At 45.2% G+C, this 26,911-nt stretch overlaps 1 protein-coding gene across 1 annotated transcript in view; it reads left to right on the forward strand.

Annotated features, from left to right (window-relative positions):
• Positions 1-722: 722 nt before the first annotated feature.
• The window catches only part of LOC128409655 (uncharacterized), a 52,887-nt gene continuing 26,698 nt past the window's right edge, over positions 723-26,911 (forward strand). Inside the window, exons 1-3 of the mRNA XM_053380219.1 lie at positions 723-740; positions 898-948; positions 5,432-6,495. Coding sequence (XP_053236194.1) covers positions 723-740; positions 898-948; positions 5,432-6,391 — 1,029 coding nt within the window. The 3' untranslated portion in view covers positions 6,392-6,495. The remainder of the gene's footprint in view (positions 741-897; positions 949-5,431; positions 6,496-26,911) is intronic.

Below are 26,911 nucleotides of genomic sequence, written 5' to 3' on the forward strand. Positions count from 1 at the left end.
TTAAACCCACATTTAAAGGGAGAAAGATCTAGGACAATACTGGGATGGGGGAGAGTCATGTGGACATGAACAGAGAAGCCACACAAAACCACCCTTTGCTCTGTTGTGGATAAGTCCCCCAATTCATCTCTTTTCTCAGCTGCAACCCACTGGAGTAGCCAAGTCAGAAGCTAGTATCTGCAAAATGGGGATGGCTTTGATTCACAGAGGGATGGTGATGAACTGGGGAAGGGCTTTGCATTGCTTTGCATATGAGACAGAGCTTGATAAATCCTTCAAGCCACTAGTCCTTTCTCATAATATGTCAACAGATACCCAGATCTGTTATACAAATCTTTTGGCAAATGCGTGCAGACTTTCACCTCCTAAATCTGGGTACATTTCTCATTAAAGTCTTATTGACTTAAACCCCCTTTCATTGCCCAAGCACTTAACAATGTCACGCTTTCAAATTACCAAATATATAAAATGCGCAGGGCTTATTTTGGAGACTGAAGCTAATAACGACAGGGAAAAGATGTCACAGGCTCCAAATCCCCAACGGAGAAAATTTGAGTGTGAATAACATGAGCATGTTGAGTTAATCTCCAGGATGTGGGATTACCATGGGATAAAGGGCATTTCCCCACCAACAGCTGTTCACGTCTGTGCAGCGTTATTTGTATATGTAAATTGTTGCTCAAGCTATAATAATTTCAACAGCACACAGAACCGCGTCAACCATGGCCAATGTGTCAATTGTAAGAGCATCTGGCTGAGCGTGTCTGTTCTTCGAAGCAATCGCTGTGAATAACCACAGCTCAGGATGAGAGACCTATATCTTCACAGTGGGGCAGAATGAAATACACCAGGGACTCCCCCTCCCCCCACTTGTGTTAGTTAGTTTGTTCGTTCCAGAATCCTAAGGATATCTGCTCAGAAAAAAGTCCTGCTGGGCATTACTCCCAGGTAAGTGGAGTTAGGTTGCAATCCTAAACCCACATATCCTGGTAGCTTACCCACATAATTCAGTAAGACTCACCTTATTGAGTAGACATGTTTGTTATACTTGAAGGAGCGTCTCCACTCCCATCGTCCACCCCAGACACTGAGGTCCAGCTCTGAGGGCCTTCTGGCGGTTCCCTCACTGTGAATAGCTGTCAACTTTCAGATTTGAAAATAAGGGATCAGCAACCTCGAAAATAAGGGATCAGCAGCCTCACCTGTCCCGGGGACAGTCTACGTCATATCTAACAATCCAGAATAGCAGCGGGAAGCAGCGAGAAACGGTGCTGGAATAAGGGAATTTCCCGCAAAAAAGGGGAAGGTTGACAGCTATGTCACTGAGAAGTGAGGTTACAGGGAACCAGGCAGAGGGCCTTCTCGGTGGTGGCGCCCGCCCTGTGGAACGTCCTCCCATCCGATGTCAAGGAAATAAACAACTATCTGACTTTTAGAAGACATCTGAAAGCAGCCCTGTTTAAGGAAGTTTTTAATGTTTGACTTTTTATCGTGTTTTTAATATTCTGTTGGGAGCCGTCCAGTGTGGCTGGGGAAACCCAGCCAGATGGGCGGGGTATAAATAATAAATAATAATTGTTGTTGTTGTTAGTTAATTTGTTTGTTGCCTATCCTTTGCCCTAAGGTCTCAGGTCTGTTCCAACTAAAAATCAGGAAAAACTTTCTGACAGTAAGAGCTGTTTGACAGTGGAACGGTCTCCCTTGGGAGGTTGTGGACTCTCCTTCCCCAGATTGGGACAGTTTGGCGTGGCCAAAGCTCTACGTCCTGACCCGGGTTCAAATGGGTGGTACTTGGGCAGCAGACGTCCCCATGGTGCTCCAGATTCTACACACTCAGGTGGCCGTGCTCCAGGCGGAAGTTTGAGCCCTGAGGACGTCTGCCACAGCAGCTGCTGCTGGCGAGTTCCGGCTGAAAAAAAGCCCTAAATATACTATTTAGCTCAGAGAGGCTTCCAGCTTGACTTGCACACCTCTCTTTGCCCCATGATGTGGATATCAGGGATGGGCTTGCAGTATCTTGCAAAATCGAAAGATGCAGATAAGAGACAGGGCTCCTTTCCCTTGCTGCAAACTCATTTCAGCCGCAGACTCATGCAAGCCAACCCACTTTTGACACTGAATTGATGTCTGGATGGGAAAGGAGTTCCTGTTGAAGATCTAACCAGAGCCTCCCGTCGTCAGATTCCTGGGCTTAGGTGTGTTCCCCGTCCACACCTGTCAAGCTGCTATTTTCAGTAGCCGGCTAATCCATTGTTCCCTGCCCCTGGGTGTCAAGCAAGTTGCTCATGCGTTAGCCTTTGGACTGTCAATTTGGCACGAATGACATCTTTTTGGTTTTATTTTTAGAGACGTGACAGTGAAGATGTGTCACAACTTGCTGTGGTTGTGATTGCATCTGAAGTGAATGTGCAATTAATCCTGTCTATCATCACCTTCTCCATGCTCCCCTTTCTCCAGTGATCGCAACTGCCAACCTTGCCAACAAAGGTCCGTATAGTAAAAGCTATGGTTTTCCCAGTAGTGATGTATGGAAGTGAGAGCTGGACCATAAAGAAGGCTGATCGCCGAAGAATTGATGCTTTTGAATTATGGTGCTGGAGGAGACTCTTGAGAGTCCCATGGACTGCAAGAAGATCAAACCTATCCATTCTGAAGGAAATCAGCCCTGAGTGCTCACTGGAAGGACAGATCCTGAAGCTGAGACTCCAATACTTTGGCCACCTCATGAGAAGAGAAGACTCCCTGGAAAAGACCCTGATGTTGGGAAAGATGGCGGGCACAACGAGAAGGGGATGACAGAGGATGAGATGGTTAGATGGTGTTCTCAAAGCTACCAGCATGAGTTTGACCAAACTGCAGGAGGCAGTGGAAGACAGAAGTGCCTGGCGTGCTCTGGTCCATGGGGTCACGAAGAGTCGGACACGACTAAACGACTAAACAACAACAACAACATATCAGATGCATGAAGTGTTGTCCCTTCAATCAGCAGATCTCTCTCTCTCTCTCTCTCTCACACACACACACACACACAGACACACACAATGAGGAAGAGCAAACCATTGTCTCAATTCAGGTCCAACTGAATAGAATCAAACCATGTTAATTTGTACCTGCTGGACAGCCCAGTTGGTCAGAGCATGGTGCTGATAATACCAAGGCCGCAAGTTTGATCCAGTTGCATATTCTTACATTGCAGGGGGTTGGACTAGATGATCGTCAGGGTCCCTTCCAACTCTGTGATTCTATCATTCTAATATTCTTATGTAAATTGGTGGCTCATCTATGTATAGCTGCTGAAATCTATCTGAAACACTTTGAGTTGGAGAGGAGGGGCAGTGACAAAAAAAAAGTGGATAGATGTGTCCAGTGGTCATTTTAAACCCTATTTCCATTTCAAGGCTAGGCAATCACATCTGCTTGTATTAGCATTTTAATAGATGAAAGCATTCCCAGACTGGTTCCACTGAGCACTGACTTCAAATCAGTTTCTAGTTTCTAATCGGATTGGAGCTGTCCCCAGTTTAAGGTGGCCAACAGTGAAAATGGAAGGAATCAATGGAAAACAACTGCAAGAATTAAAGCAACTGGCACCAAGGTAAAAAAAGTGGGGGGGGTGTGTGTGTAAAGGACCCCTGGATGGTTTAGTCCAGTCAAAGGCGACTATGGGGTTGCGGCGCTCATCGCACTTTTCAGGCCGAGGGAGCCTGTGTTTGTCCACAGACAACTTTCCCAGTCATGTGGCCAGCATGACTAAACTGCTTCTGGCACAACAGAACACTATGACAAGTGCCAGAGCACACGAAAATGCCATTTACCTTCCCGCCACAGTAGTACCTATTTATCTACTTGCACTGGTGTGCTTTCGAACTGCTAGGTTGGCAGGAGCTGGGACAGAGTAATGGGAGCTCACCCCGTCATGGGGATTCGAACCGCCGACCTGCAGATCAGCAAGCCCAAGAGGCTCAGTGGTTTAGACCACAGCGTCACTGGTTCCCACAAACTGGAACACACCTCTTGACCCTGGTCGTTGACACCTGAGATGTGCGTTTTCAGGGGCCACCCTATTCTATGATTGCAATCTGCTTTATTAATTTTTTTAATATTGAATTATGCATTGTAACACTCTGTGGGACCTTGCTGCTGAAAGGCAAGTAATAAATGCAACAAATGGGGAGCCACTACAGAGAAGGCCCATTCCCATGTTGCCACCCTCTGGACCACACGCCGAGGAGGCACACAAAGAAGGGCTTCAGATGATGAAGGCAGAGTCTGGGATGGTTTATATGGAGAGAGGGGGTCATTGAAAATAAATGAATTCTGGGTTGGCTTGATTGACGATCAAAATCCCAGATGAATAAGACTCTGCCACGTGAGTCCGCCTTCTTTTTGAAGATACGATATGATATCTTTATTGTCATTCTCCCATACAGAACAATGACATTGAAAAATCTACATAAGATGTTAAAAACCCCTAAAAACCCCATTTTAAAACACAATATACTCCTATAGAGACTCCTTATACAGTGGTACCTCGGGTTAAGTACTTAATTCGTTCCGGAGGTCCGTTCTTAACCTGAAATTGTTCTTAACTTCAAGTACCACTTTAACTAATGGGGCCTCCTGCTGCTGCCACACCGCCAGAGCATGATTTCTGTTCTCATCCTGAAGCAAAGTTCTTTACCCGAGGTACTATTTCTGGGTTAGCAGAATCTGTAACCTGAAGCGTATGTAACCTGAAGCATATGTAACCCGAGGTACCACTGTACTGCGTTTAAAACCAAAATTGCATTTGGGTAGAAACTGTTTCTCAGGCGGCTAGTCCTAGTCTTTATAACCCTGTACCTTCTTCCAGAAGGAAGAAGCTGAAAGAGATCATTTCCAGGGTGCGCACTATCCTGCGCTATCTCTGCCGCTTTCTTATGGCACCTGGCAGCATAGATTTGATCCAAGGTGGGAAGAGTGCACCCAATTATTCTCTCTGCAGTCTTTACAACCCTGGACAGCATTGGTATTTTCCCTGGCCGTGCAGCTCCCAAACCACACACAGATACCATAAATTAATACACTCTCCACAGTACAATGGTAAAATGCCATCAACAGGTCCTTTGAGAGATTGTTTTTCCGGAGGATTCTCAGAAAATATAACCTCTGCTGCGCTCTCTTCATCAGGTCTTTGCTGTTTCCTCCCCAGGTTAGAATGCAGTAATATATGCAGGCTCTGGGCATGCATTCACACAACCTTTGTGCACGCCATAAACAAAAGGGGGGAGGAAGTGTCATATTGCACTCCGGTTCCCGTGATTGTCTGTGCTTTAAAAACATGGTGCATGAATCAATCAATCGCACGATATAGATCGACTTTGCTGCTGCTCAGAGGGCGGGGCACGCGATTCCGAGGAGAACCCTAGATCTCCGCAGCTATAACCACTAGGAGGCAACCTCTCCCCTTTCTTGCGACCAAAGCGCGGGTGGGGAGGGTGTGTGGAGAGAGAATCACCCTGCTCTTGAATGCTCAGATGGCAGCATTCAAAGGGGGGCGGGCGAGAGGCGAGAGCGAGCGAGCGGGGAATACTGGAAACACGAAGGTGGTGTCAAGATTCCGCCCTTGGGAGCGCGGCATTCCGACGCGACGGTCCTGCCGGATTCCTGGCGAGGACCCAGCCGTGCGTCTCGCGGAGCGCAGGGCGTGAGCGCAAAGAGGCGCTCCCTTCTTTTGGATGGCGGGCGGGCGGGCGGCTGGCTCCCCTTTGCAAATGTGCCCGGCGGAATTGCACCATCGGAGCGGGCTCCCTGCAGGGGGTGGGGACCCGAGGGCGCTTCCTTAAACAGGCACCAGAAGGAGCGGGCGGAGGCAGGCCAGGCACGCCGCGATCCTCCTTCCTCCTGGGCGGCTGCCGTCGCTGCTGCTGCTGCTGGATTTGCTGCTGTCGCTGCTGCCGTCGCCCAGCCCTGCCCAGCCCAGCCCAGCTGCAGCTCGGGCTTCTCTGCATGTGTCATCGAACACGTGGGGCTCTTTTTGCGCCGCGGAAACTTTCGAGGGATACTTGCTTCCAACTTGGACTCGCGCACGGGCGACATCGGAATGGGGAGGCGCGGGAGAGAGAGAGAGCTCTTAGATCTACTGCACCGATCCAGACGCCTCTTTCCTGGACGTGATCGCCTCGCTGCCTTCCCTTTCTGCTGGCGCTTGGAATTGCGCTCCTGCGTCGTGAAACCACGTCTGGACGCGCCAACCCGCTTCTTCCTCCCTTGCCCTCTTCTTCACGTGTGGGAAATGTGGCATGCGTGTCTTTGGAAGGAATGGGCTCTGGGTGTTGGGGTTTTGCTGCTGTTGTGTGTTTTTTTAGCCCAAGTGGCGAACCTCCGCCCTCCCTGCACCTCCCTCCCTTAGTTCCTTCCTGGGTCCGCTTCACAGTTTCGAGAAGATCTGGAAGGCCATGCTATTGACGGCCAGGAGATCCACTTGGGTTTGCTTCCACCACCCCCGGACCTAAGGTAAGCGGCGAGGGCTGGGGTGGAGGGACAAGAGAGCAACTCCGCCAGCGTGTTTTGCGTGCGCGTGTCAACTTTTCAGCTGCGTGCGCTTCGAGACTAGGCGGTCGCTGTCACCGCCCCGTCGGTCCGTTTCTTCGCTGCAGACGGGGATTAGGGAGACCGGGTCCCTTGCGAAGGGTTGGGCGATCAAGCGTGCGCACGTTCCGACGACCGGGGCGTGAGGAGCCGCGATCGAGGACCGGTGTCTCGTCGGAATGCTCAGGGCGTGCTCGGCGAACCCGCCGCGGACGCGGGTCCTCCTTTCAGAATTAAAAGGACACCAACACACGCCCCTCTCGGACTCTGTCGCAAGAGTGCTCTGCTTTGGAGAGCTGCCCGTGCCAATTCAATTTCGCCCCGAACGCGTTTCCTAAACAGGGAGCTAGCTAGTTAAAAATTAACACGCGTTTGAAACAAACCGAAACGAAAACAGAGTTGACCCCCATAACATCAGTGAGTGGCGCGCGGCTGGAGTTTGACTCAAGTTCTCCAGAAATATCTGGAGTTGGGTCTGTTTGTTTTTCTGGCTTGACTATCTTTCAATCATTAAAAAAAAAAAGAACAAACATGTCCCAAGCCCTCCTGAAGGTGCGTCACGTGTGAACGATCGAGCGGCGGGTGAAATGGGGAGTTTGGGGCTGGGTCTTTGCGGGCGAGATGAGAAGTTTCTGCCTTCAACTGGCCTACAAAGTCCCATTCCTCGGCTCCCAAGTCTGCGCCCTTTTGTGCTGCCAACCTGAGGTCCTCTTCCCTCAGCGGCTGAAAGTTTTAAACGTGCGGAGGTTCCCAATATTACAGGCCGGGGTGAGAGGTGTGCGGGGGGGGGGTGTGATCTAATGCCTCTTTGCAAACGCAGATCCCCAAACGAGATCTCCCAAAGCTGGCAATAGCTTGGCGGGTGTTTCTTCTCCAACCACCCTAACACGGTTTGGGGCAGGGCATATTGACCAAGGAAACGATCCAGCCACCGTGGAGCACTTTTGAGAGCACTTTGGTTTGAGTGAGAAAGCTAAGCTGTCTGATGGTCAGTGGGTTTCCACTGCGCTTCGTTTTTGACTCTAGTTTTAGCAAATGGCCGTAGCTGTAGTGACCGGTTCCAAACCAACATTGAAATCAAAGAAAGTATAAGAACAGATGCCAACATTTCAGAGGTTACACTTAAAACGTTTTTAAAAATATATTAAATTAAACTTGGTCAGAGACCAGACTTGTTTTTTGCCCTGTAATTTGCTATTTAAAATATTAAGTACAGTACCAACAGAGTGTCGCTGTCAATTGAAAGTTCGACGTTGTTTTCCGCTGAAACTGATTTCGCAGGCCCACGAGGAAAGATATTTATGTCTCCTCAATTTGCAAGTCATGCTAATCAAATCTGGTTTAAGGCCTTCATCTCTTTACCTATGCTTTTTTACTCTCTCTTTTAAAGAAATTCTTCTCCATATATATATATATGAAAATAGAGATTAATTACTGCACATGTTGCCTCCATATAGTTCTTTTGGCTTAAAAGCACAAATCAGCTGATGATCTGCACTTTTACGCCCAGAAAAATTAGGCCATCGTAACTTTATATACTGCCTGCGACAATGAATATCTTTTTGCTTACATACATATAACGTAAGTATTTCTAAAACGAAAAACCTAAAAAAGTTAAATTGCTTATTTTAAAGATTGTCTTCTTTTTTTAAGGTTGTCTTTTATCATTTCTATTAAGAACATAAAGACGACTTTTTTAAAATATGCGGCCTGTATTCATAATGATGGTGGCTGTTTCATTTAGGTATGTTTGTGTATCTGGTGCAATTTGGAAAATCTTTTCGCTGAAATGAAGTTACAGGCAACACTTCATTGCTAGGGAGGAAAGGGAAAAGCGGAGTCTATGTGTGTTACGCAGAAGTAAGCCTCTCTGAGTTCAGTAGGGAATAAGTAATTGTGCGTACGACAGTAGCATTTAAAAGCCTCTCTCCGAATTTAAACCCTGAAGCAAAAGCTCTAAATCAGCACAATTAATTATTCTTACCATAACTAATGTGGTCATTATGGTATACTTCTCCAAAGTCCCATGACATGTAACTTACGTTATAGCTTGCTCTTTTCTACATAAACAGGTAGATAGATTGATAAATAAATAAATTTCCTCAGCCTGGGAGTATTCCCTCACCCCACCCGCCTCTTCAGTTAAATATTTCAATTTCCTGCAGATTTAGTCTAAAACAATCTTGATGATTTTTCATTTTCTCCTATATCTTTATGAGCAATGGGGAAAAATCCTGGCCCAATTCCCCCAGATCTGAACTTGCATGTTCAGATTACGCAACGGATGAAATTTGTAGCCAGCCTTTGCTAATTAGATTTAATCTGGTGCGTTATGAATTCATCCACACCCCAATTCATGAATAAAACAAAATTAATGTTTCCCCAGCTTTTCCTCCTGTTTGGCCTTTGCTTACCGTGTGTGTGCAGCTGTTAATCTATTGTAGTCCCACATATCTTTGGGTAAATATATATTTTTTCAAGTCCTACACAGTTCAAGAGAGCCATTTATTGTTGTTATTATTATTATTTGCTAGGAAACGGTTTATAAATGTAAATAATAAATAATATGAACAAGTTAGTTTGCAAAGGCTTTTAAAAACCCATTGGGAGCTTGGGATATGATATTAAGAGTGTCCCATCTTCTGCCCCCCACCATAAGGCAGAGTTCGAGCCAAAGAGCCATAAACCTACAGAACGCCCTCTTTAATTAAGAGACCATCAATGTGACCTTAAGTGGACACGTTTGGAAGACTAGGCCATTGAAATCACAGCAATTTATTTCCAAGTGACACTTCGCCTTTAGGATCAAGGTGCCAGTTTTTGATCCACAGGCTGGAATTTAACGTTCTTGTAACGAAATCATGCCAAACGATTCAAAAGCTCTAGGTTCAGGTAGGCAGCCATTGTTGGTCTGACACAGTCGAAATATATAAAAAAATTGTTCAGTAGCACCTTAGAGACCAACTAAGTTTGTTCTTGGTACAGTGGTACCTCAGGTTACATACGCTTCAGGTTACGTATGCTTCAGGTTACACACTCCGCTAACCAAGAAATATGGCTTCAGGTTAAGAACTTTGCTTCAGGATGAGAACAGAAATCGGACTCCGGCGGTGCAGCAGCAGCAGGAGGCCCCATCAGCTAAAGTGGTGCTTCAGGTTAAGAACAGTTTCAGGTTAAGAACGGACCTCCAGAACAAATTAAGTACTTAACCTGAGGTACCACTGTATAAGCTTTCTTGTGCAGACACACTTCTTCAGATAACAGGTTCAAAAGCTGACTTGGATACAATTTCTACGCTGTTTCTTTGGGCTTCCAAAGAGCTCCATTTTTTTGCAGCTGTTTGTTTCAAGTAACTTCTTCTAAGATACAAACCTTTTACAGTATAACTTGCCATTACAGTGGCACCTCTGGTTACATACGCTTCAGGTTACAGACTCCGCTAACCCAGAAATAGTACCTCGGGTTAAAAACTTTGCTTCAGGATGAGAACAGAAATTGTGCTCTGGCAGCATGGCAGCAGCAGGAGGTCCCACTAGCTAAAGTGGTGTTTCAGGTTAAGAACAGTTTCAGGTTAAGAATGGACCTCTGGAATGAATTAAGTACTTAACCCAAGGTACCACTGTATATCATTACCTTTTTCAGATAAAGAATGCCAAATTGCTTGTAAAAAATTGCCGTATACCTGGGAGCTGGATGTGGCAGATACATGCTTGGAAGAAAACCCCCACTTTAGTCAATGGGACTTGATTCTGAGTAAACTGCCACAGAACGGCAGGCGTGAAGCCCAATTCTATGCATTTTTATTCGGAAACTCCCACCAAGTTCTGTAGGGCAAGATGCTGTCAGCTGCATTTAGGCTTCAATTCTAGCCCTCTTGCCTTGAAGTAAACGCCCTAAAAATTCAACAGGACTCGAGTAGACATGGTTAAGATTGTGCTATTCCTTTGGAATGAGCCCCACTGAATTTATTCAGAAGTTAATAGGCTGGAATGACATTGAAAACATTGCTAGCTAATATATGTTTTCGTCCAGACCCAGCGATATAGGTTTGTTCTTGTTCAGTTGCCGGTCTTCGGCATCACTGGACTGAAAGGCAGCGGGGAAATTTACTTAAATAAATAAATAAAAATATATATAAGTTGGATTTTTTAAAAAATCCAACTTATATACCAAAGCTAAAGCCACTCTGTTCCAGAGTGGTCTGGAAATCTGTATCTTATGATGTCCCAGACTTAAATTATTTCACGCAAGTCATCTTACAGACTGCAACCCAAACTTATTTTCAAAGCCGTTATCGGCATACTTTAGCGACATGATAAATCTGGTTGAAATAATGTGTGTTCACGCAGAGTGTCAATGCACAGAGTTGCATACCGCAAACTTATTGCAAAAGGGTCGCCTAATATGGCCTATGCAAGGATACATTCCAATGTGCATGAAATGTCGACTATTTCCATTCACAGGCCCCCAGCCTCTCCCTGTAGTATGGACTAGGCATACAGGAAAATGACAGGGACTTTTGCTGCTGTCCGAAATAGCCAGACAGCCTCGTAGCAAAATCGTAATAATAATTTCAACTTTAAAAATTCTGTTTCTCTTGCTTTCTTTCCCCTGATTTAAGTTTTGTTGCTTAACGCATAAGTGTTGCAGATGTGCAGAAAGGCAGGGAGTGTGTCAGAGAGAAAACAATACGAACTTGGGACACTGTTGCCGAAACACTTCCAGAAGTGTGGTTTATAAATTCTCTTTAAATCTTTAAGATTTAACATTTATTACATTAGGAATTCTGTTTGGTTCATGCTGTGGTCACAGATAGGGGAAATGTGCCATGGATTGGGCTATTGATCATTATTATTATTACTATTATTATTATTATTATTATTATTATTATTATTACTCAACAAAATAAGGACGTGATGCAGCACACAGTTACCTGTGTTTAAGTTTCTGTTAAAATCGCCTGCACCAAACAGTAGGATCACCAAGGCAAGGTACTGTAAACCACCCTGTGAGGTACATATATTTAATACAGAACACAGTTGTACTTTGGTTGCCAAACGCCTTGGAACTTCTACGTTTCGGCTCCCAAATGATCGAAACCTGGAAGTGAGTGTTCCAGCTTTCGAACGATTTTTGGAAGCCAAACGTCCAGCACGGCTTCCGATTGGCTGCAGGACACTCTTGTGTCCAATCAGAAGCCACGTCTTGGTTTTCAAACGGTTCCGGAAGTCGAACGGACTCCCGGAATGCATTCTGTTCAAGAACCAAGGTACAAATGTAGAATAACCAATAACTGGGTAGTGGTCCGGGGCTCCGCTCCGCAAAATGAGCAGGAGACATCCTCCTCCCCTCCCACCACATATGAAACAAGTCATTTAGGAACATTACCATCTGAGGAGGGGGAATCCTGACACCCAGAGTCGAAAATTTCCTAAGTGCATGACGGACACCAGACCAGAATTCTGTTTTGTGCAGGTTAAGAATGGACCTCCGGAACAAATTAAGTACGTAACCAGAGGTACCACTGTATTTTCTTCAGTGGCATACACACACACACACACACACACACACACATATATATATATATATATATATATATATATATATATAACGTAACCAGAGGTACCACTGTATTATCTTCAGTGGCATATATATATATATATATATATATACACACACACACACACACACACACACACACACACACATATATATATATATATATATATATATATATATATATATATATGCATAGAACTTGCATTTCCAGAAGAGTCAGGAGAAGTTTTGCCCCACCTATTTATTCGATTTCTGAAAGAGAAATAATGGCATTTCATTCCAGTCCTATTTTTCTCAGAAGCCAGTCCCATTGGTTTTGATGGAATGAACGAAGCATGCTTAGCTTTGCAGCCTTATTTTCATTTCCAGTTTATGAGTCAGTTATAATTTGTATGTGAAAAGTGCCTTTCCTTGAAGTCACCGCAGGAGTCCAGCAATGGAGGGGAGGGGGAGTTGCTTGCTAAACTTTAAAGTACTGTGGTACCTCAGGTTAAGAACTTAATTCATTCCGGAGGTCCGTTCTTAACCTGAAACTGTTCTTAACCTGAAGCACCACTTTAGCTAATGGGGCCTCCTGCTGCTGGTGCGCCGCCGGAGCACGATTTCTGTTCTCATCCTGAAGCAAAGTTCTTAACCCGAGGTACTATTTCTGGGTTAGCGGAGTCTGTAACCTGAAGCGTATGTAACCTGAAGCGTATGTAACTCGAGGTACCACTGTAGCCTCTGGTGTTTATACCTTTCCCACCTATGTTGTTTCCCCAGTAAAGATCACCCCCCCCAAAAAATGTATTAAATAGAAATACCGTATGTAGAATCCTCACTGTGAAAAAAATAACCATATTCATTTGGAGTGAAGTCCCTGAGAATGAGAGGACTTCGTGCATATACTATCACTGGATCAGGGCATTTAGGTAGATGGATGATCGATCGATCGATCGATAGATCTCACACGTACAGACAAACATCATTATAACCACCGCTCCAATCAATGGGAGACTCTCTGATGGTCAAAATTACAGAAGATTTATCCTTCCTCAGACCATGGTCTCCCATAGAATAGAAGAGGATCCTCTCCCCTCTCTCAATTATTTCTTTGAAACATTATTTCTTTTCTCCCCTCCAGCCAAAAAGTCTCTCCGGAGCAGCTTACATGAAATCAATAACACGGTCTTGCTCCAGGCTGCTCTTCAGTGTTGGAATCCCTGGCTGGCAAATTTCTCCCTCTATCAGTTTCACACAAGACTCTTAACTGGACTCCAGTGGGTGGGGGTTTTACTTTATTTTATTTTTTAACTTCAGACAGGACAAAGACTTTGGGAGAGCAGGATTTCTGTTTGAGAGAGAAAAAGTTGTCCCGTTCTTAACATGGATGGCATTGTCTTTTGTCTGCTAACGCTGTTGGGCTTAGTTCTTTTTCCGACGAACTGTATGTAAGTTCTGCTTCGAAGTTCTCCGTGTTATTGTTGCCATAGGCATTAAGGTAAAGGGACCCCTGACCATTAGGTTCAGTTGTGACTGACTCTGGGGTTGCGGCGCTCATCTCGCTTTATTGGCTGAGGGAGCTGGCGTACAGCTTCCGGGTCATGTGGCCAGCATGACTAAGCCGCTTCTGGCGAAACCAGAGCAGCGCACGGAAACGCCGTTTACCTTCCCGCCAGAGCGGTACCTATTTATCTACTTGCACTTTGTGCTTTCGAACTGCTAGGTTGGCAGGAGCAGGGACCGAGCAACGGGAGCTCACCCCGTTGCGGGGATTTGAACCGCCGACCTTCTGATCGGCAAGTCCTAGGCTATGTGGTTTAACCCACAGCGCCACCCATAGTCATTGGTTGTAGCTAAAACAGGCTGGTGAACCTGGTGGCACTTTAAAGACTAAGGGTGAGATCCAACGTTGCGCTAGTTGATCCCCCTCCCCTTCATCAACCCCTTGTGACCCCCCCATTCTATCGTGAAGGGTGGCCCCCAACTCTTTAGACCAGATTTTGGGAGCGTAAGTCTGTTTTTGTGCAAAGTGAGACACTACAAATGGACATTACCCTAACAAGTTTTAATATAGCATGAGCTTTGTGGACTGTGGCCCATTTCATCAGATACAGGTAGGATTATAGTTGTTTGCAAGTATAGTGGTACCTTGGTTCTCAAGTGCCTTGGTACTTGAACAACTTGGAACCCAAACACTGCAAACCCAGAAGTAAGTGTTCTGGTTTGTGACACTTTTTTGGAAACCGTACGTGGTCCTTTTTGAGTGCGAAACAACTGTTTTGAGTGGTACACTGAAGTCTGTCTGATTTGCTTTTTATTTTGCATTTTTGTGGCTTTTTTTGTGACTGTGACTGTGTGGAATGCAGTTCGGCTACTGATTGTGTGATTGCAGTACGTTTATTGCTTTCATTTTATGGATCAAGGGTCTCGTTAGATAGTAAATTCATGTTAAATTGCTGTTTTAGGGGGTTGTTTTTAAAAGTCTGGAACGGATTAATCCATTTTGCCTTACTTTCTATGGGAAAGCCTGCCTTGGTTTTGGAATGCTTTGGTTTTGGAACGGACTTCCAGAACAGAATAAGTTTGAGAACCAAGGTACCACTGTATGTGGTTGCAGGAAAGGGGGTTGTACAGAGTAAGGTTTGAAGGAAATTAAATACAGAAAAGGACAGAAGGTGACATTTATGTCATTATCAATGGTCTTCACAAAAGCCAGTTGCTGTTGATAACACAGGTATTCTGGCATCGGTATGTCCATTGACACATGCAGTTTGTGATTTAAAAACAAACAAAAGGCAACCTTTGTCACAATTCCATCCACAAGTGACAGAACTGAACTGCTTGACAAGTTATAGTGCAGTAGTTTCATACAGTAGCTTCATACAGTAGTTTCATACAGTTTTGCTGTTCCAGTATAGCCATTTTAAGATCTGTTACAGGATGGGAGGCTGAAATGTACGGTTCTGACATATCTTTTGATTCATGACATTTCTTTCTATTTCACACACAATATTCCTTTTGATTCGGATTTCGGGGGATAGTCAAACTATTTTTATTCGTCATGTAGTTTTCCTCGGTATACTTTGATTGCTTGTGGCACTTCGGCGTTGCCAAGGCCCAAATATTTTTAAGAAGTATTTTTATATCATGGGTTTACATGTGTTCTATATCACAAGCTGACTTGTCTGTGCAGACTGTGAATGTTTGGACAAAAGAGAAGGCTCTTTCTATTAGGCGAGGTTTGCATGGGGGGAAGGTGCCAAAGGAAATCTGTAAACATACAACAGGGGGCACGTTCCACACACACTGCAGCAACAGTGCTTGCCATAGCTAAACGGGGGTTAAATTAGCATTTTCTGCAGCCAACCGGCAAAGTGTGAAAGGGAGAAGTGTGTTTCTGAACGACTATTGAACATGCCGATTGGGGCAGATGAGAGACAAAGTTCAACTCAAACTAGAGGGCTATGGGATCCTCAACCCTGCAGCTAGCAATACTAGGCTAGATCTGCTTTCCCCAAGGTGACCTCTGTGTCCTCTGCGTGACATTGGACTCCAGGGCCTGTCAGCTCCAGCCAGCATGGCTGGTGGTCAGGGACAGTTTTAGAAACTCAGATATATAAGCCAGGCACCAAATGTCTTCTTAAACCAAAGTTACAGTCGCCAAAATGGAATGTCCAGTTGCCATTTTGGGGTAAGACAGCGGGTAAGACAGCGGGTGGCGCTGTGGTCTAAACCACAGAGCCTCTTGGGCTTGCCAGTCAGAAGGTCAGCAGTTTGAATCCCCGCAACGGGGTGAGCTCCCGTTGCTCCTTCCCAGCTTTTGCCAACCTAGCAGTTCGAAAGCACGCCAGCGCAAGTAGATAAATAGGCACCACTGCGGCGGGAAGGTAAACGGAGTTTCCATGCGCTTTGGTATCCATCATGGTGTTCTGTCGCACCAGAAGAGGTTTAGTCATGCTGGCCACATGACCCAGAAAGCTGTCTGTGGACAAACGGCAGCTCCATCGGCCTAAAGCGAGATGATTGCCACAACCCCATAGTCGCCTTTGACTGGACTTAACTGCCATGGGGTCCTTTGCCTTTTTTACCTTTAAGATGGTTCTAAAGTCTTATTTTTTAACTGACTGATTAATTCTCAGTTAAGCATCTGGCTAGCTCAGATGACAACCTTGAGTTAGGTTAAGAGCTTTGAGAACTTAAAGGAGAAAAGGTGTTCGATCCAGGGTCCACATATATATTGGCCTATCTTTTTCTTAATGGTGACATGGATCATTCATAACGTGAGAATATTCTTCACAACAGGGCAGTGGTGTGGGGGACGTGAAGACAAGCGACAACAATTAACTATAATATTGTTCACCGCTCCTGCTCAGGCTGCACAGAAAAAGTACTGTATTTTCTGGCATATAAGACTACTTTTTAACCCAGGAAAATCTTCTCAAAAGTCGGGGGTCGTCTTATACGCCGGCTACAGCAGCAGCTCCTGCAGCAACTCCCCACCAAAGGACAGAACGACAGCAAATTAAATCAGAGGACACCAAGCTCTCTAGATGAAGCAGAAATACGCTTGAAAACTGGCCCCAGAAGCCCCCCCAATCACCAGCAACAGAATGAGCCTAACCACTCCCAGTAGTAGACCACGTGGCCCAAAATGGCGGCCTCACGTTGCCCCAGCAACTAGACACGTGGCCACTGCCTCAGCCCCAGCAGCCCCTGCAGTAAAAGGAAAGGAAAGGCTCACAACAAAGTCAGGGAACCAACAACAGCATTAAGCGCGCCCCCGGTCACTGGGAAGTGGAGCGGATTTCCGAGCCGGACCAGAGACTGGGTTTTTTTAATTATTATTATTTGGTGTGCATTGGAAGAAGGGTAGTGTTATACGGCAAGTATATCCCAAACTGGAAAAGTTGGGGGTCGTCTTATACGCCCCGTCGTCTTATACGCCGGAAAATACGGTATTTTGGTTCCTGAAATTCTTTCTGATTGTGCAGATAAAATAGAACTGATAGAATTCTACAGGATGGGTTATTAGTGTGTAAAAACAATTGTGATCTAAGGATGCCCAGATGGTGGAGATTTCAGGTGGCATCCTGGCACCTGGGCATCTTCACTTGGTTGCAAGTGGGTGATACCCAGGTGCAAAATGTGCTTGACACCTGGCTAATTTTGAACACTGGTCAGAGGATGATGTGAATGCAAGGTCCACCACTATCTTGTGGGCACCAGGTTGGAGAACATTGGGCTACATAGACAAAAGGTCTGGCAAATAGATTCTTGTCTCTATATCATTGAAGCAATCCCCAAGTAAAGTTGGTGTAGCAGTTAATTTGTCTTTGGACTTTACGAGGCAAACACAGATCAGGCCAGGCTTCCTAGATCTGCGTGCAAGAGGGGTTTGCCTGGGCATGTCTCTCACAATTTCTATATTATCTCTGAGAAATATCAGTATAACACCAGCATGCATGCAGCAGTCATGTCTGCCTTGTAAACGGTGGAGCCATTCTGGAGAGATAGCTTCACTTTGGGTTTCCCTATATCCGGAATTCGTGTCGGTGTGTGTGTGTTGAAAAATTGGCAAAATGTCTGGGGTTTTGCCCACAGAACCAGGTGTTTGAGTATCACTCTTTGCCTTTGGGAGGCAATTTCCCCAAAAATGCTCAACAAGTTTTGGGGTGATTTTCCTCACCAAAATAACTTTTGTGTCTGGATTTTTACTTCTTGAAATGTGGCGACCCTATCTCAGCATGCTAGATGCAGGCTTTAGAGTCACACAGGGCTCTTCCTCAGGTTGCATGCTTTTGAAAGGGGGAGCTCTGAAAGCAGAGGGGATTGGTGGCGACAGTCCTGCTCAGCTATGCAGCATTCATAGATCAGCAAAGTGTCTTGTAGACTGTATAATGGAGAAGCAGCAGCCTTTTTTTAAAAAAAGCTATTCGTTGAGTCAATCAAGCCCCATCACCGGGGTTTCATTTAAAATGAAGCATACTGTGACTCTAGGATGGGGGAAGTTGCGCCTTCTGATATGAATGCCTTTCTGCCTAAGGCTTTAATTGAGACGATGTTTTGCAGGTAGGGGCTGGTTGCAATTTAGGATGGGCACTTTGATGCATGAGCAGAAAATTTGAGCATGCTCATTCGTAAGTACAGAAGACACTTTATTAGTAATAATTACTATAATTGAATAGAAATAAGTCTTTTGCTGTGATGCGGTGACCCATGTGTTTGCTCAATCTGCTCTTTAATCTGCTGCTAACCGTGGACGGGTAACATAAAGACGTCCTCAGCTTTCTCGCTTCTGATGGTTCTTTAGCAGTAGACAGGGACCAAACAGTCCCGCAGATAGAGGACGGTGCGTGGTTATTTGGCAGGGCTACCGACTGACCAGAAAAGAAAGCCATGCATGGCTTTGTTATTCTGCCTCTTGACAGCGCCTTGATGTGCAGAACTCAGCAGGGGGAAACTTTTCACAGTGCGGAGACGCACATTATCAGCGACCGGTGTCTGCACATCAAGCTGCTGTTAAAAGCAGAAGTTGTGAGGGCCAGCTGAAAAATGGCCAGCCCTCAGTCAGCACCAGTTCAGATATACAGTATTAGAAAACTCCTTCAGAGATAGCCGTCTGAGCAGAGCCACAAAGCTTTGAGGAAATGCATGAATATCGAGAGGAGTGGAGATCGGTACACAAGACGTGGCCAATATATGGGCCATGGGTAGGCAAACCAAGGCCCGGGGGCCGGATCCGGCCCAATCGCCTTCTAACTCTGGCCTGTGGACGGTCCAGGAATCAGCATGTTTTTACATGAGTAGAATGTGTGCTTTTATTTAAAATGCATCTCTGGGTTATTTGTGGGGCCTGCCTGGTGTTTTTACATGCATAGAAGGTGTCCTTTTATTTAAAATGCATCTCTGGGTTATTTGTGGGGCATAGGAATTTGTTTACCCCCCCAAAAAAAATATAGCCCACCCCCCCCACACACACAAGGTCTGAGGGACAGTGGACCGGCCTCCTGCTGAAAAGGTTTGCTGACCCCTGGGGCTGTTTGAGCTCCTGCAAACGCTGCCTTTGGGCGGCGCTGCCCTTTGAAATTTGGCTGCATCAGTACAGAATGATGACCTGCCTCTCCTCCTCCCAGTACTGTGCTTTCAAATACAAAATGTGTCATCCTCCAAGGGAATGCAGTCTGCACATGCTCAGAGTGACTTCCCATCATCTGATGAGGCTTCCGTCTTCTGTTTCCAGAACTCCAGCTGTTTAGCTTGAATGCCTTGGCGAATGTGGAATGTGGATCGTTCAGTTGGTTGGAGCATGGCGCTGATAACGCCACGGTTGCGGGTTTGATGCTCGTATGGGACAGCTGCACATTCCAGCATTGCAGGGGGTTGGACTAGATGATCCTCAGGGTCGCTTCCAACTCTACAGTTGCATTTTTCTAAGTTGCCTTGTCCTCTTTGTGATTATAAACAAGCAAACCAACAATGTGCCTGTAAGCTTGTGCAGGGCCTCTTTTCCTTCTGATAAGACGTAGCTGCTTAGCGCATGATGCATTTGAGCATGTGCAGAGTGCATCCTCAAGGTACCATGTTTCTCTTTACTTTAAATGCATCTTGTGGTGGGGGAAAAAAGAAATAAAACCACTAACCAAATTTCCCCCTGGTTCTTCATCTTCCTGGGTATGGCAATCAGACTAGAAAACTGGGAAAATTTAATCAAAATGTTTTATAGATGGTACTTAACACCTGCCAAAGTAGCTAAAATGTATAAAACAAAAGCAAACCTGTGTTGGAGGGGCAGTAAAGCAGAAGGGACACTTATACATATCTGGTGGAGCTGTGAAAAAATCAAAAGCTTCTGGGATATAGTATATGATGAACTTTAAAAAATGTTTAAATATAACTTTGTGGAAAATACAGAAGCTTTCCTATTAGGAATAACAGACACAGGTATAGCAAAAGAAGATCGGAAAATATTCCTTTGTGCCACAGGCGCGGCGAGGACCTTAATTGCCAGAAATTGGAAAGAAGAATTTGTGCCAACAAAAAAGGAATGGCAGGATAAATTATTAGATTACAGTGGTACCTCGGGTTACAGACGCTTCAGGTTACAGACGCTTCAGGTTACAGACGCTTCGGGTTACAGACTCCGCTAACGCAGAAATAGTAACTCGCGTTAAGAACTTTACCTCAGGATGAGAACAGAAATCGCACGGCGGCAGCCAGAGGCCCCATTAGCTAAAGTGGTACCTCAGGTTAAGAACAGTTTCAGGTTAAGAACGGACCTCCAGAACAAATTAAGTTCTTAACCTGAGGTACCACTGTATACTGAATTGGCCAGTTTAACAGAGACAATGAGGGGACAACCCAGATAAGAATTTCAAAAAGAATGGGGAAAATGCAGAGAACACTTTACCAGACAGTGCCCCAGAATATACACCTGGACTTGTTTCGATTAATTTCTACAGGAGACTTTGTGGTTTTTAAAGTCATAATTAGGAAAAATTGTAATAATCACATATTAAAGAAACAGTATACAAGAACTAAATAAGGAGGCCATGTACAGGATAAAGGAAGTCTTTTATTTTTATGTTATGTTTTCTTTGTTTAAGGGGATAGGAGTTTAATTTTGATAATTAAATTGTCGATGGTGGTGGGTTTGTTTGTATGTATGACTTGTTGTAGACCATGTTGTAAATAAATTACTAATAGACAACTGGGGTATTGGCCCTACTGGTGTTGAGCTGGGGATTTTGGAGTTGTTGCAGGGCAGAAAGCGAGGCCACAAACATCCCAAACAGCATCCTTTCCCCCTTCCCATCGTGCAACACCACTTTGGCCTTCTTGGGCAAGCTGGCCGTTCCAGACCAACCCCTTAGGAAATTTCCCTTGCAGGCCCCGCTTGTTTGCAAACATGCCCTGCCTTTTCATTTCCCCACTTGTTAAACAGATTCCAGACCTCAGCCCCCTATCTCAGATTAAGCCCTGTCATCTAGCTCATACAACAAGGGATTCTTTCTCTTGAGATAAAGATGCAACCCTGAGTCCTTGGATTGGACCCGGAATGAAATCTAAATACACAAATAACCTTGTGATTCTGCAGTTTTCCCCATTTTAGAGCCCTTACGCAACCCGGTCCTAGTAACAATGTGGCCCCAGTAGCAGAATGAATGCCGGCTGCTTGGCTCTCTGAACAGCAACCAGGAGAATCAGGCTATTGGCTATGTTAAGTGTTTCACAAAGGGAACAATCCTGAGCATATTTACTCAAAGAAGTAAAGGGGACGCCTGACCATTAGGTCCAGTCGTGGCCGACTCTGGGGTTGCGGCGCTGATCTCGCTTTATTGGCCAAGGGAGCCGGCGTTCAGCTTCCGGGTCATGTGCCCAGAATGACTAAGCCACTTCTGGTGAAGCAGAGCAGCGCATGGAAACACTGTTTACCTTCCCGCCAGAGCGATACCTATTTATCTACTTCACTTTGATGTGCTTTCAAACTGCTAGGTTCGCAGGAGCAGGGACCAAGCAACGGGAGCTCACCCCATCGCGGGGATTCGAACTGCCAACCTTCTGCTCGGCAAGTCCTAGGCTCTGTGGTTTAACCCACAGCGCCACCCGCGTCCCTAACTCAAAGAAGTAAATCTCACTAATAAGCAGGGGCGTAGGAAGGGGGGTGCGGGGGGGTGGGCCACCCCGGGTGTCACCCCTGAGGGGGTGAAAAAATGGTACACCGTGGGGGGCGGCACTTACCGCAGGGCCTGGCCTGTACCGCACTTGAGCCATGCATGTCTCCTGGGCGTGACGCAGTGGCTTGGGGTTCCGCGCTGCCCGAAACTGCAGTGTGGGGCTTGCGTCCGCCAGGTGGACTTTGTGGGCAGATCTCCACCCCGCCCCCGTGCGCGGATCGCCCCACCCCCGCCACTCTGGGTACCAGAGCAGCTAGCTAGGCCCCTGCTAATAAGCCCTGCTGAAGAATGCAGGCATACTTTTCTAGAAGTAAATGTCATTGAACTCTACATATTTTGGATATTAGCATTTAAAAAAAAAATGCAAAATGGATCGGCTTCTTGCACGACAACTGTGGGAACGAATGGATTGAGCACACAAAAGTGTGAATGTTAAAAGATTTATAATGGATTGATTTAAATGCAAAAAGGGCATGTTCTCAATGCCTCGCCCTCCCTGCTTTTTTAGCCCAGCGTGAGTCACCTGTGTGAGTGAGGGATAAAATGTAGAACTGAGACTTGTATGGATCAACTATTCAAGGGGCTGCCAACAGGATGAGTTCCAAATGTTGCAACTCTCATCATCACTGGCCATTCAGGCTAGAAGGTAAAAGACCCCTGGATGGTTAAGTCCAGTCAAAGGCAACTCTGGGGTTGCGGCGCTCATCTCGCTTTCAGGCCAAGGGAGCCAGTGTTTGTCCATAGACAGTTTTTCCGGGTCATGCAGCTAGCATGACTAAACTGCCTCTGGCACAACTGATCACTGTGACGGAAACCAGAGTGCACGGAAATGCCATTTACCTTCCTGCCGCAGTGGTACCTATTTAACTACTTGCACTTGGACGTGCTTTCGAACTGCTAGGTTGGCAGGAGCTGGGACAGAGCAACGGGAGCTCACCCGGTTGCGGGGATTCGAACTGCTGACCTTCTAATTTGCAAGCCCAAGAGGCTCAGTGGTTTAGACCACAGCGTAACCCGCGTCCCATGATTCTGGCTAGAGTCTAGGGCTGGGTGATATATTGATACAGTGGTACCTTCGGGTTAAGTACTTAATTCGTTCCAGAGGTCCGTTCTTAACCTGAAACTGTTCTTAACCTGAAGCACCATTTTAGCTAATGGGCCTCCTGCTGCCGCTGCGCCGCCGGAGCACAATTTCTGTTCTCATCCTGAAGCAAAGTTCTTAACCTGAGGTTAACAGAGTCTGTAACCTGAAGCGTATGTAACCTGAAGCGTATGTAACCCGAGGTACCACTGTATATCGTCCAAAACTGGTTTGAAGTCCATATTGTGATATCACTTTCATAATTTTTGACCTGGCAATATATCATGATGATTATTTTGTGTGTGTGCTGTACAGAAATCACAATGTGGGGAAAACCGTGAAGCCAGCCAAAGCTTCTCTCCATTCCTCCTGTTTCTGAGGCACCTGCACCAATCAGAAGTCACGCCTTGGTTTTCGAACATTTCGGAAGTCAAATGGGCTTCCAGAACGGATTGAGTTTGGTGCTTTTGTTTTTGCTATTTATTTTGCGTTTTTGAGGCTTTTTCGGTTAATTTGTTTTTGTGAATGTGTGGAACCCAGTTCAGCTACTGATTGATTGATTGATTGTGGGACTGTGGAAATGGATAAAAGCCCCCCCCCCATCCAAACAATGGCTATCATCATTGCAGGTTAGAAAATAATAATTTTATCATCTACAATACTGTCTTATTTATTTTATAGTACGGTACACTGATTATTGCTTTCAATTTATGGATCAAAGGTCTCGTTAGATAGTAAAATTCATGTTAAATTGCTGTTTTGGGGGTGTTTTTAAAAGTCTGGAATGGATTAATTTGTTTTGCATTACTTTCTATGGGAAAGCGCGCCTTGGTTTTGGAACGCTTTGGTTTTGGAACGGACTTCCGGAATGGATTAAGTTTGAGAACCAAGGTACCACTGTACAGTGGAATTGCAGATGTGGGGAATGCAAAGCCTGTGCAGCTGAACGTTGCTTGTGAAATTGGCCTTCTGTGGTTCTACGGTTTTGGATGCCAGTGGCTCTGGTTGAATTGCGCTCATGTGCTGCAGGCAGGACAAAAGCGCCAATCACCTTTGATGGCGTATCTAAAACTAGCTCCCCAACCCAGTCCTGTTCTGAGCGTCTGATTGGTGGTGCTGCTGATTATTGGCCTGAGGCTATGCGCATCCAGGTAGAAATGAAGAGAAGCAGTGTGAATGAATGCCCTCTGCCCATCCATTGACAGCAGCTTAATATCTAGTCCATACAATGCACGATTACAAATCATCTTCCAGCTTCCCTGGAAAGGGAGATTCACGCAATTCATCTTTGGATCTTGCAAGCAGCCCTGGGCAAGCTGATTTTTTCCCACGGGGAATTTTATTGTGAAGTAGCCACAACCTAGCTAAAGTTAGCGATTCCTAAAATCCCGAGGTACCACTGTATAGGATTGGTAATATGATCTCCCTACCAATTCACAGCTATACAGTGTTACCTCGGGTTACAGACGCTTCAGATTACAGACGCTTCATGTTACAGACTCCGCTAACCCAGAAGTAGTACCTCGGGTTAAGAACTTTGCTTCAGGATGAGAACAGAAATCACGCAGTGTCGGCACGGCGGCAGCGGGAGGCCCCATTAGCTAAAGTGGTGCTTCAGGTTAAGAACAGTTTCAGATTAAGAACAGACCTCCGGAACGAATTAAGTTCTTAACCCGAGGTACCACTGTACTTGAATGTTTTTTGCCCCTTAAACAGATGGCACGCTGTTATTTGCACTTCAGGCGGCCTTTATTCAGCAAGCTTGCAATCTTCTTTGCCTTTTGCTGTCCTTAAAGGAGTTTCGCTTTGTTTTCTCCTCACAACTTGACATAGCTTTTGCTAGTGAACAGAGAGGCAGGCTCCCTTTTAGCAGCCGGGACAGACAGCTGCCACATCATAATGGTAGATTTTTTTGGGGGGAGTGGGTCAGCTCGTCCTCTTCTCCCCACCTCCAAAACTTAAATGCTGTGAAGTTTTATTGTGCTGCAAAGGTGACATTTCCAACATTCTGAAAGGATTGGTAAATATTTGGCAGACCTGATTCACGGGATGCAGAAGGTGGGGTGGGGTGGGGGAAATGGTTGTATCTTATCTGCGATAAGAGCTGAAACAAAACTATCTGGAGCGATCCAGTGCTCAAATTGGCCACTAGGAACAGGACAGGGGGAGGAGAGGCGGGGGGGGGGGAATCAGGAGACAAAATACTAAGGAACATGGAAGTTTTCCAAACGCAGGAGAGCAATTTTAAATCTCTCTTTCTCTCTCTCTTTCTTTCTCTCTTTCTCTCTTTCTTTCTTTCTTTCTTTCTTTCTTTCTTTCTTTCTTTCTTTCTTTCTCTCCTTCCACCCCTCCTCTTTTTAAATGTTAAGTTACCCTTGAGCATTCCTCTGCTAAGTTCTGATTTTTAGAAAACTGAAACAGCAAAGGGTTTATTTATTTATTTATTTAGCCACAAGGTTTGAAACCGTTCCCCCGAGAAAGGGGGATTTTGGCCTCTTTTGGTATCTTTTGACGACACGGATAAAGCTTGGACCAGTCGCAGCTTCTGGCAGGGAAGCCCTAATTTTTTTAAAAAATGCTTTTGCATGAAAATAGCTTACAAACGGATTACCTCTTCAACTTTCGAAACAGCTCGGTTTGACAAGACGTTTTAAAAGAGATGCTCTTTATTCCAGGATCTCAAATATGTGTACGGCGTAAGATAATTATGGATGCCTCTCATATTGGGAAACGAAAAAGCAAAACAAAATCCCCATCGACCCCTTAGGTTTTGAATCTTTGTTTTGGAAAACTTCACAGTAGGGATGCTTCCAGACAACCTCTTGATTGAGCATTCATCCTGATTTGTTTTGAAGGAGATTAGACAAGCACTGGGTATTTAACAAGCATTTGTTCCGATTTGTTTTGAGGAGGTTAGGTGATGATGCCTGCAAGCAACTTTTCCAGGGTACCGCTCCATCACTTTCACCACTGCGAAAAGTTCAGTATTCTAGGAAGCAGGCTTGTTGCACAAGGCCCCCTGCTATAGACTCTAAACGTGCAACCTGAATTGACCAGTTTGCAAATCTGTTGCAAATCTGAATGTTTTATTGGCAGGGCATGGGTCTGAAGCAATGCTAGGCCAGCTGAACTTTGTGGGTTTCCACCTTTTTAAAGAATAATAATTTTATCTTAAAGTATGAGGAGACAAAAAGCTTTTCTTCTGTTCCCTCCCCGCCAAGCCTTGCTGCTGCTTCTAGTGTCTGTCTGCTTGTTCTTCACTGTTTCCTCTGGAAATGACGCTGTATCATAGCATTTAATTGTTGTTTTAATGTGCTTTTATTTTATTTCCATTGCATCATTTTACCAGCTTGGTGTCTGCTGCTGTGGGGCTTCTGTGTTTGGAAGGGTGGGGTATTTAATATGGGCAATGCCAGATTTACGTATAAGGTAAACAAGCTATAGCTTAGGGCTATCTTGGCGGCCCCCCAAAAGTATACGTCTTCTTAATTGTATTTCACTATTAATATACTTCTTCTTAATTGTATTTCAGTTCAAGAAATTACTTTGATAAAATACATATTTTGTTATGTTCAAATCGCTTTAGATACCTCTTAGGTACATAAATTACCATATAGCATATATTCAACACACACAAAAAACGACAATTTGTTGCTGACAAAGGACAGCTGGACATATAAAGGGCCCCATTACCTTCAGAAGCTTAGGGCCTCATCAAACCTAAATCCGGCCCTGGTTATGGTTGGCATTTACTCTTGGGAGATGCCTTGAAATTAATGGACATGGTTAGGCTAGGTCCCTTAATTTCATTGCTGCTTCTCTGAGTACAACTTAATTGAAAACCACCCTATTTATTTATTAAATTTCTACCCTGCCCTTCCTCACAAAGGAGCCCAGGGTGGCAAATGCACAAGTGATAAAATGATTCCTGTTAACATCTAAAAGCAATAGACACTTTGTTCTGGATCTTAGGCAATCAAACCATTGTTTATTTTCTGGCGCTCAACAACTCAACAATTTTGGGGTCTTCCTGAAACAACTTTTT

This window comes from Podarcis raffonei, chromosome 2 (genome assembly GCF_027172205.1).
Source record: "Podarcis raffonei isolate rPodRaf1 chromosome 2, rPodRaf1.pri, whole genome shotgun sequence".
Classification (NCBI taxonomy): domain Eukaryota; kingdom Metazoa; phylum Chordata; class Lepidosauria; order Squamata; family Lacertidae; genus Podarcis; species Podarcis raffonei.